The sequence below is a fragment of the Salvelinus alpinus genome, chromosome 28 (genome assembly GCF_045679555.1).
Source record: "Salvelinus alpinus chromosome 28, SLU_Salpinus.1, whole genome shotgun sequence".
Lineage (NCBI taxonomy): Eukaryota > Metazoa > Chordata > Actinopteri > Salmoniformes > Salmonidae > Salvelinus > Salvelinus alpinus.
The window spans coordinates 21,722,340-21,743,939 of NC_092113.1; the positions used below are offsets into that span (position 1 = coordinate 21,722,340).

General features: G+C 46.0%; 1 protein-coding gene across 2 annotated transcripts in view; it reads right to left on the minus strand.

Moving 5' to 3' along the window:
* Positions 1-21,600, minus strand: part of LOC139557411 (plexin-A1-like) — a 271,441-nt gene that overhangs the window by 29,000 nt on the left and 220,841 nt on the right. For both annotated transcript variants that reach the window (XM_071372182.1, XM_071372181.1), the window contains exons 12-18: positions 18,342-18,532; positions 11,356-11,507; positions 10,761-10,881; positions 10,515-10,651; positions 5,490-5,657; positions 3,231-3,324; positions 756-992 (exon numbers count right to left, since the gene is read on the minus strand). In XM_071372182.1, the coding sequence (XP_071228283.1) occupies positions 756-992; positions 3,231-3,324; positions 5,490-5,657; positions 10,515-10,651; positions 10,761-10,881; positions 11,356-11,507; positions 18,342-18,532 (1,100 nt within the window). The remainder of the gene's footprint in view (positions 1-755; positions 993-3,230; positions 3,325-5,489; positions 5,658-10,514; positions 10,652-10,760; positions 10,882-11,355; positions 11,508-18,341; positions 18,533-21,600) is intronic.

Sequence of the window (21,600 nt, forward strand, 5' to 3'; positions counted from 1 at the left end):
AGGAGCAATAAGAGGAGCAGGTGGAGAGAGAGAGAGAGCTGTTCTGCCACCCACTGCTCTAGTAGCATGAGAAAAGAGCAGACTTCCAATCCCTCTCTCCACAGGGCTCCTCCCGGGCAGGTCACGCCCTGGAACATTTTAGGCATGCATTCTATCCACTATCATTTCACCCTGCATCAGGCACGCACGCACCCCGACACCACCTCTAGCAACACACATCATATCAGATGCCAAATGAATTCCGTGGCGAATGCAATGCGCATCTCGTAAAATACCCCTGATTATTTCACCAAATTGCTTTTTCTTATTCTCATCACTGTGCTAATGTGGAGGTTAGTTTTAACAAGCCAGGCGGGGGATTCTCTCTGCAATCAGAAAAGGTTTCGTTAATACATTTCATTTAAAGAAATTATAGTTGCTCTGTTTTTTTTTTCTATTTCAATTGGCTCACAGGAAAATAATGAAGCACCACCATCACAATGTTTATGTTTTGAGTCGGAGCTGGGGGATACTTGTATAATCTACATCGAATAATCAGTCGATTATTTTATATAATAGTAGGATTATACACTGTATTTCAATAGGGATTAAAGGTAAACAAATACAAGTATATTAATGGTTTATGAGATAGACAGGTGAAAGACAAATCACTGGTAAACGTTAAATAACATCAATATCAAGTCATTAAAATGCGTGAGCCTCTCTGATCCTGAGTGTTCACTCCCCACTCCAGCCACTCTGCTCAGGCTCTTTACCTTGAGGATTAGAGGTGAGGTGGGTTTTAGCTCCAGGACCCCGGTGGGGCTGAGGAGTTCGAACACGGGGTCGGGGTAGTAGCTGAACGTCTCGTTGACCACCATCAGAGCGTGGACGTTGTCCATGTAGAAGCCGATCTCATCCGGCCCACTGCCCGTGTCTGAGAAGCCCCTCTCGGAGTCGGAAACCGAGGGGGCCAGGCACACCATCACAGAGTTATTAAACACTGTGCAGTTCTGAGAGGGAAAATTGTTTTTAGTAAAGTGTGATATGACAAATTGTTTGGTCCCCTAGGGAACCCAGGTTGCTGTATTGGTTTATATATATCTCATTATAGTTTCTCTAATCCCCAGCTAAACATTCGTAAGTCTAGGAAAATATTTCTGCTTTGGTGTGTTGTGTTTATGTCTCCAGCCATTGCTAGTAGTTTCAGAACTGTAATAATCACCTACGCTGTATGCTTCTCTACAGAGACCACTAAACATGCTAACCAACATTGAGCACAAGGACCTCAGCAGCATTGTGTCTAGAGGAGAAGCTAGTTTAAACTGAGCACAAGGGACGGGGCATTAGGACACGGTCATTAAGCAGAAGTTGATTCCCTTCTGTTAGAACTGGAGGAAAGGTTAATGGAGCCCCGTGGTGCAAGGTGAGGGGGGTGAGGGGTGATTTGCCAACACTGCTTTGTTGTCCTGTGACATTTGAAAGGTTAAACGGCCTGGGGGGGTGTTGGATGTCTTGTTCCAAGGAGCAGGGCAGAAACAAGACACTGAATGGGCAGACAGTCTGACGGCCACCTTGGAAGACACACCGTGTGACGCGGTGTGTGTAGGTGAGGTGTGTGTGTGTGAGGTGTGAGTGATGTGTGCGTGTGGGTGAGGTGTGTGTGTGTGAGTTCAAGGTGAGTGTGTGTGTGTGTGTGTGTGTGTTTATGTGTTTATGTGTGTGTGTGTGTGTGTGTGTGTGTGTGTGTGTGTGTGTGTGTGTGTGTGTGTGTGTGTGTGTGTGTGTGTGTGTGTGTGTGTGTGTGTGTGTGTGTGTGTGTGTGTGTGTGTGTGTGTGTGTGTGTGTGTGTGTGTGTGTGTGTGTGTGTGTGTGTGTGTGTGTGTGTGTGTGTGTGAGTGAGGTGTGTGTGAGTGAGGTGTGTCTGAGGCCCGCACCAACCCTAACCAGCTAATATAGACTGAGTTGTAGGTTAAAATCAGAGATGGCGCAACGACTTTTTGACAGAGGGTGAAGGATTTTTTGGGCCTGATTTAGATATGTTTCTGCTTATGATCTCTGAAATTTTGTAAGGCTATTTGTTAGTCAACTTGTCTATAATTAGATACATGCAGCTTCACCAATAATGTAATACATCGTTGGAATGAATGCTTCAATCTCGTTGACATCAGTAAAGTTGAATCTGTCATCTCTGCTCTCTTCACAGAGAGAAGACATTTAGGGACCGGGGAGAAAATACAATAACAAAACAAAAACGGGAAATGTGGAAAAATTCCAAATGACATCAGTTTGACCATTAGAAAGCTGTTAAAGTGACCCAACATGTTTCTGATAAGATTTCACTTGGGGTTGTATGCATATTTTATGTGGTTGAAATACTATCAGCGTCTATGATGCTGATAAAGATAGCACCTCTACAGACGGTCTCTAATTGTGCATTCGCATTCTCTCAAGATGCAAAAATAAATAAATCATATTTCTATACTCCTGTTCCCAACTCAAAATGTAGCCTATATTTGGTGTATCATTTTACTGCAAGAAATGCTTAATCCTCCAGGAGTTAATATGAAGGCTATTTGAGAGGTTATAGACGTACTGTCAATGTCCACATTTCAGGTTCCATTTAACACATCTGAAGAGCAGGCTACAGTTTCCTTGATGTGCCATAGGCCTATTTGAAGTCCCCGTCTTGTGACTGTTGAATTTGTATAGCGCCTCACAATCATCACACACAACATATCATCCTCTTTTACTACTTCAACAAATCTTTCCCAAACAATATTACTTTTCCAGCCCTCCTTTCTCTTCATTTTCAACTCTCCATTTTGCAGCGTTTCTCTTATTGAATTCAACTCTGACTTTGTCCTTTTTGTCTTTGTAGATCAACGTTAACTTTGTCTGCACGTTCCCAAAAGCATTTGGCGATTGGCTTGTAGGCTATTTGGCGCGTGTACAGTTAGGACCTAAAGTTAAGGCTTATGCTATAATGACAGATAGCCCCCAAAAATGAAAGAAAAACCTAAATTACACAAGAATGATACATTTATGGATTCTTTAAGGTATTGTTTTCGGGGACTACGGGTTATGAGTCAACCCGCGCATCACTAGTGTGTGAGTGAGGTGTGTGTGTGTGACTGAGATGTGTAAAAATGAGTGATCTGTGTGTGAGTGAAGTGTGTGTGTGTGTGAGTGAATGAGGTGTGTGTGAGTGAGGTGTGTTAATTGAGGCGTCTGGCCAGGTTCATACTCACATGGAAAGACTCAGCAGAGCCATACTTAGCTCTGATCTTGGGCTCTCTGATGGTGGCTAGGTTAGTACCACTGATGGTCAACAGGGTTCCACCACTGACGAGACAAAATAATAACTTGCTTAACAATTATGTAAATGTGAGCATGCATAGCAAATTAGTAGACATCAGTAGATTTAAGTATATTCAGTTGCCAGCTTTGGGTGAAGTTGTGAATATACACCCTGAAAGTAAGATGTGTTGTATGTGTACTGTAAGTACTAGGAGACAGTCACAAATGGAGTGACTAGTTACAATCCCAGTGTCTGGAAAGCCCGTACATAATAACACCCACTATGTCTGGGAAGTAATGCGTGCCTCCATCCCTGTGCTTTCCTTTATCTACTCTGGTGAGTGCTGTGTTCTCTGCTGTCGACTTCCTTCCCCCTGCATGCATGGACAGGCAGCTTCTGGCCGAGGCTGGGGCTGAGGCTGGGGTTGAGGCGGGGGCTGAGGTTGAGGCTAAGGTTGAGGCTGGGGCTGGTGCTTGGGCTGAGACTGGGGATGAGGCTGGGGATACGGCTGAGACTGCCTTAATACAGCTGGAAGCCGACACCAACTTCTCCACAGATGTTATTTGTGTAAAGCCTCTACCTCCAGCCCGGCTCTCAGAAAGCCCTCTTAACTCAGCTATACGCTTAACGCTTAACCGACGGGACATTGAGAATAGACTCTCTCTCTTCCCCACCAGCACAGCCCCAGTACCATCCAGAGCCCCAGTCCCAGCCCCATCCAGAGCCCCAGTCCCACACCCCATCCAGAGCCCCAGTCCCAGCCTCATCCAGAGCCCCAGTCCCAGCCCCATCCAGAGCCCCAGTCCCATCCAGAGCCCCAGTCCCAGCCCCATCCAGAGCCACAGCCCCATCCAGAGCCCCAGTCCCAGCCCCATCCAGAGCCCCAGTCCCAGCCCCATCCAGAGCCCCAGTCCCAGCCCCATCCAGAGCCCCAGTCCCACACCCCATCCAGAGCCCCAATCCCACCCCAATCCAGAGCCCCAGTCCCAGCCCCATCCAGAGCTTCAATCACAGCCCCAGCCCCATCCAGACCCCGGCCCCATCCAGAGCCCCAGGCCCCGGCCCCATGCCCAGCTCTAGTCCCAGCCACAATCTGCATGGCGCTCATCTTAAGCAGCAACATGGCTCCACTGGGCTTTGACAAAGTAACTTAGTGAATGGATTCCTGCTTTTTCCTCTCCTTTTTCATTCTCTCTCAATTACTCTAGCGCTTCCCTTCTACTTTGTTAATCGTATTCTCTCCCTTTGCTGTATATTATGAAGCAATTTAGCAGCCACTTATTCAATCAATAAGCTATTTATTTTATTTTTTCACTCCAGAAAACCAAGAAGTGTTTTAATCTAGTCTCTTTTTTCAGAAAGTTACAAATACAATATGAGCACATGTAAATGTACCAGTATACAACTCCCTATTCAAAACATTGCACTGCAGTTAACATAGACATGAAAGTAGAACTTTATGAACAGATGAACAACATGTTGTTCACACATCTCCTAGCCACTGGTTTATGCTGTGCTGCCATTTGGGCCAGAAGCGGTCACATCAATCACCTGAGAGAATTTTGTCTTTGAGAGATCCAGGAATCTCAGTCATTTGTTTTTCATTTGTTCATGTATGTGTACATGTGTTCCTGTCTGTTTTTCTGATTGCTGTTATGCACTGGGCCAGATGGAGCCCAGATATGAGGCGAATCACTAGAGACATTGGGGGGACAGTCAGTCGGTTAGCCCATTCACCCATCCAGGCTAAGGCTCTGTAGCCACCTTCATCCCCCCCACACAGAGCACAAGTCATGGGGGGTCTGGGGCAGCGGTTGGCCCACAGCTGCTCCACAGCCAGTCCCACAGAGCGATGGGAATACTCCCCATTCCATTCCAACAGCCTATTATATAAATCTATTGTAGATGAAGAAGGTAGTGGTGTCAACAGAGACAGAAGGGTGGGGGGAGGGGCTGTGGCATCTTGTAACAGTGCTGTGGTTTAACATGTTTACCAGGAAGCAGAGCGATCTGTGTCAAAGTGGGCTTTTCACAAGGTTGTGTATTTACACACATACGCATGGTGATCAGTGGTACGCCCCTCGCTAACTCATGGGACATCTCTAAGTGTCTCTTATACAGAGGTGCCACTGTAGCTACACTACTGTAACCCAGACCAGCACCAGAGAACCAGGCGATACGCATGTAAATACCCAGATCTCCTCCGTACCTAGCGATACTCCAGTCGGGTTCGATCCTCAGGATGGTGGGGTCGTCAGTGTAGTTGTATTTGACCTCTGGGTTCCTCAGCTCAGCAGAGTCGATGTCCACCATGACTGGTGTGCTGCCTGGGGTCAACCCTGCTGGGGTCATACACACTATCTCCCGGGAATTCCTCCTGCAGGGACAGAGAGGTTAAAGGATGATACAGATGACTGCTTTTCTTGTCAATGTAACTGGTAAAGGTCCAAGATTGTGCACCTCTCTCCCTGAAAACTAAATAGCAATACCTGTAAGAACATGAAAGAGCACTGATGATTTGTTCTGTGTGTGTTTCCCATTGGCATTGATTCATACTGTTTGCTGCTAGTCATAACACACAATAACTACAATATCTAATATGAAGCACTGTTGAATGATGCTTGAATTTGTGGGAAAGTGCCACAGTCTTTCTAGGAGTGAAGAGGAGTGATTCTGGTGCGATTCCCAGGTCCTGCCTGGAGACGTGCCTGCAATGTCTCCTCTGATTCCCCTCGCCCCGTTTCCATGGGAACACCCTGATGTACGCTCCACAAACCTTCCCAAGACCGCACATATTTTGACAAAGGTGTTTGTGACAAATAACAAAACAAGAATGAGGCAAACACAGAGAGGAAGAGAGGGAAGAAGACAACACCACAGAAGAAAAGATAATCGGCTGGATTACCTTTTAATGGAAATAGTGTTTTACTACCCAGGCTAACAGTGTAAACAAAGCTTGGATGAAAACAAAGACCTACTGTAGCGCTGTGAGATGTATGCACATTAGCAAGATTACATGCACATACTGCATATGACATAGGAAAAACACAGACAACGCAGACACTCACACACTGCATCTTAAACACTGACACTTCCAGTCAACAGAAGGCAGGGTGGATCAGCGGGAGGTGGGGGTATTATTAATATTTATATCATTTTTTTAAGGGGGTGGATCAGCTTTAATATTGCAGATAGATTGTAGCTTCCATCAATGTAATTGTCTGCATCATTTCCAATCCCCCATATATATTTTTGCATACACATACATACATACATACATACATACATACATACATACATACATACATACATACATACATACATACATACATACATACATACAGTTGAAGTCTGAAGTGTACATACACCATAGCCAAATACATTTAAACTCAGTTTTTCACAATTCCTGATGTCAGAATAATAGTAGAGAGAATGCTTTATTTCAGCTTATATTTCTTTCATCAAATTCCCTGTGGGTCAGAAGTTTACATACGCTCAATTAGTATTTGGTAGCATTGCCTTTCACTAAATTGGGTGAACTTTGGCCCATTCCCCCTGACAGAGCTGGTGTAACTGAGTCAGGTTTGTAGGCCTCCTTGCACGCACACGCTTTTTCAGTTCTGCCCACAAATTTTCTATAGGATTGATGTCAGGGATTTGTGATGGCCACTCCAATACCTTGACTTTGTTGTTCTTAACCCATTTTGCCACAACTTTGAAAGTATGCTTGGGGTCATTGTCCATTTATAAGATCCATTCGCCACCAAGCTTTAACTTCCTGACTGATGTCTTGAGATGTTGCTTCAATATATCCGCATAATTTTCCTTCCTCTTGATGCCATCCATTTTGTGAAGTGCACCAGTCTCTCCTGCAGCAAAGCACCCCCACAACAAGATGCTGCCACCTCCGTGCTTCACGGTTGGGATGGTGTTCTTTGGCTTGCAAGCGTCCCCCTTTTTCCTCCAAACATAACGATGGTCATTATGGCCAAACAGTTCTATTTTTGTTTCATCAGACCAGAGAACATTTCTCCAAAAAGTACGATATTTCTCCCCATGTGCAGTTGCAAACCGTAGACTGGCTTTTTTTATGGTGGTTTTGGAGCAGGGGCTTCTTCCTTGCTGAGCGGTACTATGTCAATATAGGACTTGTTTTACTGTGGATATAGATACTTTTGAACCTGTTTCCTCCAGCATCTTCACAAGGTCCTTTGCGGTTGTTCTAGGATTGATTTGCACTTTTCGCACCAAAATACGTTCATCTCTAGGAGACAGAACGCGTCTCCTTCCTGAGCGGTATGACGGCTGCGTGGTCCCATGGTGTTTATACTTGCGTACTATTGTTTGCACAGATGAACGTGGTACCTTCCGGCGTTTGGAAATTGCTCCCAAGGATGAACCAGACTTGTGGAGGTGTACAATTCTTTTTCTGAGGTCTTGGCTGATTTCTTTTGATTTTCCCATGATGTCAAGCAAAGAGGAACTGAGTTTGAAGGTAGGCCTTGAAATATAATCCACGGGTACACCTCCAATTGACTCAAATTATGTCAATTGGCCTATCAAAAGCTTCCAACGCAATGACATCCTTTTCTGGAATTTTCCAAGCTTTTTAAAGGCACAGTCAACTTAGTGTATGTAAACTTCTGACCCACTGGAATTGTGATACAGTGAATTATAAGTGAAATAATCTGTCTGTAAACAATTTTTGGAAAAATGACTTGTGTCATGCACAAAGTAGATGTCTTAACCGACTTACCAAAACTATAGTTTGTTAACAAGAAATTTGTGGAGTGGTTGAAAAACAAGTTTTAATGACTCCAACCTAAGTGTATGTAAACTTCCGACTTCAACTGTACATACACAGATAAATACATTCATATACACATACAGTGCCAGTGAAAAGTTTGAACACACCTACTCATTCAAGGGTTTATCTTTATTTGTACTATTTTCTATATTGTAGAATAATAGCGAAGAAATCAAAACTATGAAATAACACATATGGAGTCATGTAGTAACCAAAAAAGTGTTAAACAAATCAAAATATATTTTATATTTGATTCTTCAAAGTAGCCACCCGTTGCCTTGATGACAGCTTTGCACACTCTTGGAATTCTCTCAACCATCTTCATGAGGTAGTCACCTGGAATGCATTTCAATTAACAGGTGTGTATTGTTAAAAGTTCATTTGTGAAATTTCTTTCAATCTTAATGCGTTTGAGCCAATCAGTTGTGTTGTAACAAGGAAGGGGTGGTATACAGAAGATAACCCTATTTGGTAAAAGTCCAAGTCCATATTATGGCAAGAACAGCTCGAATAAGCAAAGAGATACAACAGTCCTTCATTACTTTAAGACATGAAAGTCAGTCAATGCGGAAAATGTCAAGAACTTTGAAAGTTTCTTCAAGTGCAGTCGCAAAAACCATTAAGAGCTATGATGAAACTGGCTCTCATGAGGACCGCCACAGGAAAGAAAGACCCAGAGTTACCTCTGCTGCAGAGGATAAGTACATTACAGTTACCAGCCTCAGAAATTGCAGCCTAAATAAATGCTTCACAGAGTTCAAGTAACAGACACATCTCAACATCAACTGTTCAGAAGACTGCGTGAAATCAGGCCTTCATGGTTGAATTGCTGCAAAGAAACCACTACTAAAGGACACCAATAAGAAGAAGAGACTTGATAAGAACCAAGAAACACGAGCAATGGACATCAGACTGGTGGAAATCTGTCCTTTGTCTAAATTGGAGATTTTTGGTTCCAACCGCCGTGTCTTGTGAGACGCAGAGTAGGTGAACGGATAATCTCTGCATGTGTGGTTCCCACCGTGAAGCATGGAGGAGGAGGTGTGATGGTGTGGGGGTGCTTTGCTGGTGAAACTGTCAGTGATTTATTTAAAATTCAAGGCACACTTAACAAGCATGGCTACCACAGCATTCTGCAGCGATACGCCATTCCATCAGGTTTGAGCTTAGTGGGACTAACATTTGTTTTTCAACAGGACTGTCACGTCTACTCCCGCTCCTCCTCTCTGGGGCTCGTTGTCGCCAGTTGTCTCACCATTACGCACACCTGCCACCATCGTTACACGCACCTGCGCATCATGATACTCACTTGGACTCCATCACCTTCCTGATTAGCTCCCCAATATCTGTCACTCCCTTTGGTTCTTTCGCCAGGTGTTATTGACTTATTCTGTTTCACGCTTTGTGTTTCTTGTTTTGTGCTATGTTTTATTTATTATTACATTTGCACTCCCTCTACTCGCTTCCCGACTCCCAGCGTACACGTTACAGAATAACGCCTCACCAAAGGGAAGCAACAGGGATTTGTAATTTTTTTTACTGGTGACATCGGGTCCAAGGGCAGCTGCCGAAGCAACCGGAGAAGCCTCAGCCGACTCGTCAGGCTTCCATGCCTCAGCTGGCTCGACAGGTTCTCAAGCCTCAGTTGGCCCATCAGGCTTAAATTGCCGAAGCTACCGGGGATGCCTCAGCAAGCTCGGCGGGCTCCCGTGCCTCCCTCAGCTGGCTCATACTGGCTTCCGTACCTGCCTCGGCCGGCTCGTCGGGCTCCCGTGCCTGCCTCGTCGTGCTCCCAGTGCCTGCCTCGTCGGGCTCCCAGTGCCTGCCTCGGCCGGCTCGCCGGGTTCCCACGCCTTGGCCGGCTCTACAGGTTCCTGCGCCTCAGTGGGAATGAGTAGGTGTGTCCAAACTTTTGACTGGTACTGTAAATGGGGGTATTTCACTGATAGTCCTGGCTCTGGTCCAGCAAGAGTTCTAAATTAGTCAGAGGCTGGCCGAGCTATCTCCCCTCAAGCCCCATTTCTCCCCTCACTCACCCTGTATCTCCCCACACTCCCCCTGAACCCCCCCACTCCCCTTGTACCTCCCCACACTCCCCCTGTACCTCCCCTCACCCTCACTCCCCGTGTATCTCCCCTCACTGCCCATGTATGTTCCCTCACCCCACTCCCCCTGTATGTCCCCTCAATCCCCCTGTATGTCCCCTCACTACCCCCCCCCGGTAGGAACCTGGCACTCACCCTACCTGGCTGGGCTCTACCTACCTCTCAGCTGCAATGCAGGGCAGCCCCGCTTTCAACAGGCAGTCTGTTAATATTCCTCATACAGGTGAAGACTGAGATCTACTGTACCCTGCACTAGGTGTTGCACAGCAATGGGTCCACTGAGCTAAAGACAGGAAGTATGAATTGACAGACTGACACTCACTTTTTGAAGTGGCAGAGGTGGCGTCCGATGTTGACAGACACAGAGCTGCCGGCATTGAGGTGGTTGCCCTCGATGGTGATCCTGGTGCCCCCTGAGAGAGGGCCCTGGGCAGGCAGCACCCGCGTGAAGAAGGGCGTCTGTAGAAGACACGTTTATTATGCAATCAACAAAATTACCAATAATCATTGTCTAATGTAAGGATCCATCCACCCCTGACCATGGCTGTGTCACCTGGGTGCTACTTACCACGAAGGTGAATGCTCGGGGTGAGAGGGCCCTGTAGTCTGCCAGGCAGTCCCTCACACACACCTCCACGTTAGCCTCCTGCACCCGGTAGCCCGTGGCGTCGTTCAGCAAACACACAATTCTGTAGGAGAGAGGGGTGATAGTAGGGAAGGTATGAGAGAGAAAAAGGGAGAGGGAGGAGGGGAGAGGAGTTAGGGACACATGGGAAGACACACGTGTTGAGCTCAACTGTAGCTACAGTATAGCTGTCTGATATTTGTGTAGTGATTCCTCCAATTTGAAAGGGGGCATCTACCATCTAAATGCTCTATGGAGAGATTGTTTGATCTATCTACATTCAATTAATGAGCTGTATATATAGGGAGCAGGGAGGTCAAAGGAGAGGAAAGAGAAAGCTGAAGAGGATGTCTATACACTGAGCAGAGGAAGAAGATAATAGACAGGTGAAGAGAGATGGACAGAAGGACAATGTCAACAGGAAGCAGAAGAGGATGAGATGGGATATACACTGAGAGGAAGAGGGAGATAGAGGACACTTGTAGGAGTCGTGGGTGATGGTGAGAGTGGTGAGTGCCAGGCAGCTGAGCCTCCTCACCTCTCCGAGCTGATGTACTCCTCTTCGATGGGGATACAGGGCACCTTGCCCAGACGCACTCCTGTCTGGATGTCCCTGAACTGTAGGCCCAGGTTCTCCCCCGTGATGGTCAGTCTGGTGCCCCCCTGTCTCGGCCCTGTCTCCGGAAACAGCTGCAAGACAAACACACAGGGAGGGAGGAAAGGAAGGAGGGAGGGAGAGAAGAAGATCATTGTCAGAACCAATGACTATATGGTTAGAAGTCAGTGAGAGGCAAGGTAAGGCCAACACCTTGTACTGTAAGTCTACGCAGGGCAGACTAAATGGCACTTTGTGTGGGAGACTATGTCTGCTGCTGACGCTCTAGTCTAGAGCACCTGGTTAAATTGTGCTTAGGAGCATTTTTTAAAACTCTTTCCATGGTTAAAGTAGGAAGAAATAGATGTCATTGTTGAACACATTTGTGAGTGTGCTACAAATACTATCATCATATATTCAAATATTGAATAACTTCAACATATTGAATTATGTTATATTATGCTAATTTACCTATGGTGGACAGAATGTGTTACTACATTACACAGACTAATGTTTTCACCACAAGAATTCCAGGAAATACATATAATTTTTACCTCAGATTTGTGATGTTAGTATTAAAGTTAATAGGCAGCACGATCTCACAAAATCGATTGCTTAAAACGGATCAATATTTTTGGTTTAGTACCAGTGTTTTTGTTATATGTGCCAGTCCGTAGTGGGACTTGTCCACGCTGGCTAGAATATTTTATTAGAAATGTCTCTGGCCTCACTTGAATTCACGGATTTGAGGGTTAATCTATCATTCAAATGAAAGCCAACCCCTGTCGCTATTTAGAAACCGATTTGAGGATTTGTTGAAATGATCTACTCCATTATAAGTTATAAGAGATATAAGTTGATAAGTAGCAATGACAGGTTGTCTTCTATTGACAGATACTGTATGCATACCAAAGTTAATTGAGGTTTATCTATTAGAAGAGCGCAAACAGTAGTCTACATATCGCAGCAGTTACTGTAGTATCCCAGTTGCATTGATTTCAATACAATATCAACGAAAGTGCTTCATTTGCATGCGCTATTGATTACAGTAGAACAAGCTAATCAATTCCAGTCTTGAGTGACCGCTTGGTAAATATGTGTGCAATTTATAAGGTACTAATTTAGCAAATACAAGTAATCTGAACACAAGTGTAACACGTGTGTAGGGAGTAACTTTTCTTCAAAATGTCAACTTATTAGAGTATATTGATTATGAATATCTAAAACCGGTGTTTGAGACTCGGCCATCAATCAAAAAACAATGACAATAGGAAGCAGCAGCAGTATAATTTTCAAACAATGTTTTAGGAATATAAATGGTACTTTTAACATTCATTTTTACACAGGATTCTACTTTATCAAACTACTGAATGAGCCCAAAAATGTGCTATGATATATTGATTTTGATGATATTAGTGATATAGTGAAAATATGTTTGTCCTGGCTACTCTTTCTCTCACGTTCACCCACACACCATAATCCAGCAAGCCGTGTTTTAATGAAGAAAAATCACCTATCCGCTTTGAAAAACAGAAAAACCTTGTGTGGCGCACAGCGAAAGGCCTCTTCCCCACCTAATTGAAAGTTATTACACCGGCTCCCGCATCGCCATTCTGTAGCAGCGTGTCACACGGCAGCTTCATAATGTGATTTATTTAGCCAAATTACTCCCCGTAACGAGGACAGGTGTGGCATGACAAAACAAATATGATGACTGATGTGAGGCGGCAGCGTCCGGGAGGCGGCCTCTAACAACCATCACGAGGTAATTATGGGTAATCTCACTGGCTGCCTGTTCCACAACCTGGTTGGCTGGGCAGAGCGTGTCAGGGAAACGGCGCCCTGGCGTGTCCTGAGGCATTATTGCGTTTCATTGGCTGGCCACCCCTGGGTTCTGTAGTGGCCCCAGTAGCAATCCCCAGCGGCTAGGCTTTCACAGGCAGCCTAACCTCACTCAGCCCCAGCGCTATGCCTCTACCACATAATGACATGGCAGCGGTGCTGTATCCTGTAAAAGCAGAGTGGGGCAGAATGGTGGTTGCTAGAGGTCTGTGCTGTAGGCCGTCAAACCAGTGTGGAGCAGGGCTACAGCAGGGTGACGCCAGTGTGGTTGGACTGGGAACTAGGGACACATGCCCACACGGGCTGAGGCAGGCTGTAAATTGGGTTGTTACTGTATTCAAAGAGAGGCTGGGGAAGGAAGACAGTTATGCTGACAGCCAATGCTAGGAGACCATGTTTCTGGAACCACTCAACACATAGGCAACATCATTTAGAGAAATACAGTGTATTGCATAGCTGTCAAACACAGTATGAACCTACCCTGACACTGCCAAATTGTGTAGGGTAGTTTTGGTCAGGGAGGAGTGAGGGGGTTGTAATGAGGGGGGTGAAGCTGAGGGGCGACTCCTATACCCATAATAACAACTACAACAGTGTGAATGGTGGAGCAGATGTCCTCTATTTGGTTCCTGCTTTTTATCTTACAGGCTGCAATCTCCCTCAGAAAGCATTGTAAACAGACCTCATAGGGTCTGACACACACATTGTCTGTGATCTTCAGAGGCGTCTGTGCTCTATAGCCTTTCTAGTTTGTTTGCTCATCTTATGAGTTCTCAGTCTGACCCCTGGGAACCTCTAGGACCTGTCATGATGAAAACACTGGCCTCTGAACACTGAACTCTGAACACTGAACTCTGAACACTGGTCTCTGAACTCTGAACACTGAACTGAAGTTAAAACGTTGAAGTAGGGTGTTTTAATTGGTTTCAGAGGGGTCGTTTCACATGACCCCCCACCCCCCACACCCTGAGAGAAGGAGAGAGAGAGAGCGAGTGAGAGAGAGAGAGAAAGAGAATGAGCGTAGGGACAAATAAGGGCCCATTTATACAGCAGAATACCTCATTGCTCCACGTGGATTGAAACATGGACATGACAGTTGGAGATGGATTTTGGCCACAGTAGGAACATACAGGAGCTAGATTACTCTGAAGAATCCTTAACTCAATGTGCTGAGCCCCACTCCACCACTCCTATAGTTCTTCACTTTCGTACACCCCTCTCAATCCCCTTCTCTCTCTCTAATCACACCCCCCTCTTCCTCTGAATAAAACAAGAATCCCCTTGCACACGCACGGCAGAACAACAGATGTATATTTTACGTGCTGAAGTGTCAAATCAAATCCAGGGTGCTCTCTAACAAGGGGGTCGGGGGATAGAGAGACAATAAGTAGCACAGGAACATCCCTCCTACCCACTCACTCTCAGCTAAGTGCATTCACTCTGATATAATATTTATCTGAGACAACTCACACACACACAAACACACACAGAACCAGGAACAGAGCACCGGCCTAGGCTGAGGGAGGGATGGAGAGGAGAGAGGGAGGGTTGGTTATTATGGGGGGAGAGACACTAGCTGAGGGGGGACTCCGGCCCCCCTCCCCTTATCAGACGTAGCCTCATTCCGGCGCTTTGTCTTCCCCGTTCCTCCAGAGTGGGAGGAGGAAAAGAGAGGCGTAAGAGCTATTCAGACCCCTTTGTGATGGATTGGGAAGGGAGGGTAGAATGTTTGGGCCCTCTGAGTACCGACTAGCAGTCGAGATGTCAGTCAAAATTCATGAGATGCTCCTTATTGACGGACAATGAGGAGGAAGAGAAAGATAATTAAATTACTTGCACCACTCTGGGGCTCCTAGTGCAATGAAGAAAGAGCTGGGAAATCCTGGTTAAATACTCTAATATTCCAAATGAAATTACCAGCTAATCCACCTGCTAATATAAAGAGGCACACAGTCCCCATCATATGAATAATTAGAGACAGAGAAAGGGATGGAGAGAGAGAGAGAGACAGAGAGAGAGCGAGAGAAAGGGATGGAGAGAGAGCGAGAGAAAGGGATGGAGAGAGACAGAGAGAGAGTGAGAGAAAGGGATGGAGAGAGAGAGAGAGACAGAGAGAGAGAGAGAGCGAGAGAAAGGGATGGAGAGAGAGAGAGAGAAAGGGATGGAGAGAGACAGAGAGAGAGAGAGTGAGAGAAAGGGATGGAGAGAGAGCGAGAGAAAGGGATGGAGAGAGAGCGAGAGAAAGGGATGGAGAGAGCGAGAGAGAGAGAGATGAGAGAAAGAACGACAATGTAAAAAAGATGAAGACAAGAGAATGAGACCATTTGAAAAAGGGAAAGAGAGTTGTTAAAGAGGAACATGTTATCTCTCATGAGGTTGATGTAACATGGAGTCAAGGTCCTCTGCTCTTTGTTACAACCATATCACAGAGCAGCTGCCTTTCAGCTTGTAAGGTGGGCTGCTTTCATGACCATAGGGTGCCATTTCAGAGAGATCACTACCGAATGACGCAACGACCTATCAAGCATTTTTATGTATTCATTCTCTTTACTGCGGAATTTCCTTTCAGTTGGCACCTTCCCCTCCCTCCCTCTCCTTCCTTCCCTCCTTCCGTCTTGTGAACTCTGTCTGAGAGAGAGAGAGAGAGAGAGAGGCAGGCATCGTGGAGGGATTACTTCCTGTGCCAGTGCCAATTATCCAATATCTGGGATTTATAATGTGCTGAAACACTAGCTGCCTCTCCAGAGTAGATTAAAGGACGCAGACACACACACTAACACAACACTCTGCATTTGCCCCCAAGCAAGGTGTCAGGTGCAGCAAATATACTGCAAATAGCAATAATAGAGGAATGAGTTGGATTTGTTCTTGAATGGGGTGAGGTTAAATCAGGAGTAGGCGGAGTGTGGGCTGGGCTTGTTGCTGTGTGTAGGTGGTATGGATGTAATCAGCTATAAACGCATTGTGAGGTTTAGCACTAGAGCAGAGAAGGACGGAGATAGAGAGAAAGAGTGACAGAGAGAGAGAGGGAGAGATACAGAGATAGAGACAGCGAGAGAGAGACAGAGACAGAGAGAGACAGAGAGAGAGAGAGAGACAGCGAGAGAGAGAGAACAGTAGTCTGGTACACAGCCAGCATCAGATCTTTACTGAGGCACAGATCAACAGATGACCACCGTCCATCCAATCCAGCTATACGAAAGAGCCTCGTAGCACTCACGTCCGTAGCCAAGAAGCATACTGCCCCAATAGATCCACAGATGACGCAATCTCAATCGCACTCCACACTTCCCTTTCCCACCTGGGCAAAGGAACACCTATGTGAGAATGCTGTTCATTGACTACAGCTCAGCGTTCAACACCATAGCGACCACAAAGCTCATCACTAAGCTAAGGACCCTGGGACTGAACACCTCCCTCTGCAACTGGATCCTGGACTTCCTGACGGGCCGTCCCCAGGTGGTAAGGGTAGGTAGCAACACATCTGCCACGCTGATCCTCAACACGGGGGCCCCTCAGGGGTGCGTGTTTAGTCCCCTCCTGTACGCCCTGTTCACCCATGACTGCGTGGCCAAGCACGACTCCAACAACATCATTAAGTTTGCTGACAACACAACAGTGGTAGGCCTGATCACCGACAAAGATGAGACAGCCAATAGGGAGGAGGTCAGAGACCTGGCCGTGTGGTGCCAGGACAACAACCTCTCCCTCAATGTGAGCAAGACAAAGGAGCTGATCGTGGACTACAGGGAAAGGAGGGCCAAACACACCCCCATTCACATCGATGGGGCTGTAGAGGAGCGGGTCGAGAGCTTCAAGTTCCTTGGTGTCCACATCACCAACAAACTATCATGGTCCAAACACACCAAGACAGTCATGAAGAGGGCATAACAACACCTATTCGCCCCTCAGGAGACTGAAAATATTTGGTATGGGTCCACAAATCTTCAAAAAGTTCTACAGCTGCACCATCGAGAGCATCCTGACCGGTTGCATCACCGTCTGGAATGGCAACTGCTTGGCCTCCGACAGTAAGGCGCTACAGAGGGTAGTGCGTACAGCCCAGTACATCATGGGGACCAAGCTTCCTGCCATCCAAGACCTATATAGGCGGTATCAGAGGAAGGCCCAAAAAGTCCCCCAAGTCATAGACTGTTCTCTTTGGTACCGCACGGCAAGCGGTACCGGAGCGCCAAGTCTAGATCCAAAAGGCCCCTTAACAGCGGCTAACCCCAAACCATAAGACTACTTAATATTTGATCAAATGGCCACCTGGACTATTTACATTGACACCCCCCCCCCCCCCCCCCTTTGTTTTTACAATGCTGCTACTCACTGTTTATTATCTATGCATAGTCACTTTACCCCTACCTAATTAACTCGACTAACCTGTACCCCAGCACATTGACTTGGTACCGGTACTCCCTGTATATAGCCTCGTTATTGTTATTTTATTGTGTTACTTTTGATAGTATTTTTTACTTTTAGAATATATATATTTTTCTTTTACCCCCTTTTTCTCCCCAATTTCAATTTCTCATCACTGCAAGTCACCAACGGGCTCGGGAAAGGCGAAGGTCGAGTCATGCGTCCTCCAAAATATGACCCGCCAAACCGCGCCTCTTAACACCCGCCCGCTTAACCCCGAAGCCAGCTGCAGCAACATGTCGGAGGAAACACCGTTCAACTGACAACCAAGGTCAGCCTAGAGGTGCACGGCCCACCACAAGGAGTCACTAGAGGGCGATGAGCCAAGTAAAGCCCCCCGGCCAAACCCTCCCCTAACCCAGACGACACGGGGCCAATTGTGCGCCGTCCTATGGGACTCCTGTTGTGATACAGCCCGGGATCGGAACCAGGTCTGTAGTGACGCCTCTAGCACTGCGAGGCAGTGCTTTAGACAGCTGCGCCACTTGGAAGGCCAAGTAAATATTTTCTTGAACTGCACTGTTGGTTAAGGGCTTGTAAGTAAGCATTTCACTGTAAGATCTACACATGTTGTATTCGGCGCATGTGACAAATAAAGTTTGATTTGAACTGGATCCTACTGCACACCCACACCCACACACACCAAGAGCCTGTCTCACCTTGGTGATCTTTGGGTGTGTACAGCGGCTGTTGCCGGCGGTGGCGTGCATCCAGCTACTCTCCAGCGGCGCACACTCCTGTCTCAGAGAACACTTCTTCTCCTGAACACACCAGCCACACTCGAACCTGGGGTCAGCCTTCAGACACATCCCACAGCTGTCCCGCAGCGCATAACACTTATACAGGTGGGCTGAAACACAGTGAGAACAGAGAGAGAGAAGGAGAGATAGAGGTGAATATCATTGTTGTTGTTTGAGACTTTAAGTTTCAACACCTTGCATTTCACCTTCATGCTGTGGTATGAGAAACAAGCATTAAAATAAGACACGAAAACACCTAATTCCCTTGTTGTTGTGTTGTTTGGGGGGGCACTAATGCTCAGAGTTATGCTTTTAAAAGAATTAGCAATTAGCAGTAAGAATTGAGAGAGAGGAGAAAGAGAAAGAAGGAGAGAGAGGGGAGAGAGAAATAGATAAATAGAGAAAGTGAGAGGGAGAGAGAGATAGAAAACAAAAGAGAGATGGTGAAAAAAGAACATCATGGCACGGCGCTCCACAGACAGCCGCAGGACTTCAAAGGAGACGGCGTATCCATCCACCCGCCGCGGACCTGCCTGCTAATCTCATTTGCCACGGCTAAGCTTAAAAGTAGCGCGGTGCTAATTAAACTGAACCAAATTAATGATTTAATTACATTAAGATTTCCACTTTACACCAAGGCAAAAGTGGGCTTTCTCGGGCAGTCTGGCAGAGATGGATAATTCACCGTGATTCACGGAGGGAGGGAGGGACAGAGACAAATAGAGAAAAACACAGGGAAGGGTGAGGAAAGGAAAGGGAAGGGAAGGTCTTTGTTGGGCTTGAATAAAGCAGGGCTAGTTTGAAATTTAGTTTCGGGATGTTTCAACGTGTCAAATTAAGCGTGGAAGTTTGGGCAGAGTACAATGTAACTGGCCTTTGCACAGCAGGTACTAAGAAAGTTTAGATTCTTAATTTCTGTTCCAGCTTTAACAAATGCTACTATGGAAGAGACTGTATTCCAACATCAGGAAATGGGTGTGTCATTACAGATTTTGTGACAATCCATAGGCAGTAGAATAAAGAGGGCTAAAGTCTCAGCATCCAAGGTGATGCAAAAGGACATGATGCTCCACTGAGTGCTTGTTAAAACCTCTACTTATCTCATATTACTGAGAGAAAGGGGTCCATTTAATCCACAATCCTTTCATGTAAAGGCTTTTAGAGCAGTCAGACAGACACTTCAAGCTTGTACAGGCCCAGCCCCCACAACACCAAATCAGGTCACGCTCAAGCAGCAATATGCAGAGTGAGTTCGCAAATGCCAATTAACAAATGAGGCCAAGCGATAAACGTAATTCGACATAAAGCATGTGTTTAGATCAAATAACCTTGATTCAATGACCAGAATGGGGTGTCTAAAATACGGCGTGAGGATGTGGGAGACATCATGATATTACTTCTATCCACTCTAAATAGAAAGGATATAATCCTAGCTGGAGACCCCCAGCTACACCACATGGTGGGGAAACAGAGGATGGATCCATACCCCATTGGTAAAAGATAACTCCATGTGACACCATTCTGTATACTTCTGGCCCTTCTTTGGACACTGTGTTAACTAACCTCCAGACGAGCTTCAATGCCATTATAACTCTCCTTCCGTGGCCTCCAACTGCTCTTAAATGCAAACAAAACTAAATGCATGCTCTTCAACCGATCGCTGCCCACACCTACCCACCTGTCCAGCGTCACTACTCTGGATGGTTCTGACTTAGAATATGTGGACAACTACAAATACCTAGGTGTCTGGTTAGACTGTAAACTCTCCTTCCAGACCCACATTAAGCATCTCCAATCCGAAATTAAATCTAGAATCGGCTTCCTATTTCGCAACAAAGCATCCTTCACTCATGCTGCTAAACATACCCTTGTAAAACTGACCATCCTACCGATCCTTGACTTCAGCGATGTCATTTACAAAATAGTCTCCAACACTCTACTCAGCAAATTGGATGCAGTCTATCACAGTGCCATCCATTTTGTCACCAAAGTCCTATATACTACCCACCACTGCGACCTGTATGCTCTCGTTGGCTGGTCCTTTCTACATATTCGTCACCAAACCCACTGGCTCCAGGTCATCTATAAGTCGTTGCTAGGTAAAGCCCTGCCTTATCTCAGCTCACTGGTCACCATAGCAGCACCCACCCGCAGCACGTGCTCCAGCAGGTATATTTCACTGGTCATCCCCAAAGCCAATTCCTCATTCGGCCGCCTTTCCTTCCAGTTCTCTGCTGCCAATGACTGGACCGAACTGCAAAAATCACTGAAGCTGGAGACTCATATCTCCCTCACTAGCTTTAAGCACCAGCTGTCAGAGCAGCTCACAGATCACTGCACCTGTAAATAGCCCATCTGTAAATAGCCCATCCAACTACCTCATCACCATATTGTTATTTATTTTGCTCCTTTGCACCTCAGTACCGCTACTTGCACACTCATCTTCTGCACATCTATCACCCCAGTGTATAATTTGCCATACTGTAATAATTTTGCCACTATGGCCTATTTATTGTCTCACCCCCCTTATCCAACATCATTTGCACACACTGTATATAGACTTTCTCTATTGTATTATTGACCGTATGTTTGTTTATTCCATGTGTAACTCTGTGTTGTTGTTTGTGTCGCACTGCTTTGCTTTATCTTGGCCAGGTCGCAGTTGTAAATGAGAACTTGTTCTCAACTACCCTACCTGGTTAAATAAAGGTGAAATATATATACATGTATGTATATTTTTAAATGTGTTAGGATGTTTATCTTAAACGCAGTGCTACTCAACTATCTTTCCCCTAGTGATGACTGAGACCTGGCTCTCCATCCAGCAGGATGAGCCTCCTAAGCAGCAATAGTAGGATCTGACCCCAGACCAGCCAGATCACAGAGGAACAAAGGCCCAAATCGTGTTCTCTTCCTCGAATTCCATCCATCCCTCTCTTTATTTATTTATCACCACTCTATTCATCTGCAGCATGTTGTTTTGGAGGGAGTTACTGCAAACAGCGCTGGGAGAGATAAGCATTATTGAACCCAGCGGGGCCTAGCAAGAGGCGTAGCCATGCGTAAAAACACTTTAATTCCCTTTCAAAGGCGTGCTGCTGGAGAGGAAGGGGCTCCTCCAATTGGATCTTAGGGATTTAAAAGAGTGTAGCGACGAGGGGAGAGAGGAGAGGAGGGG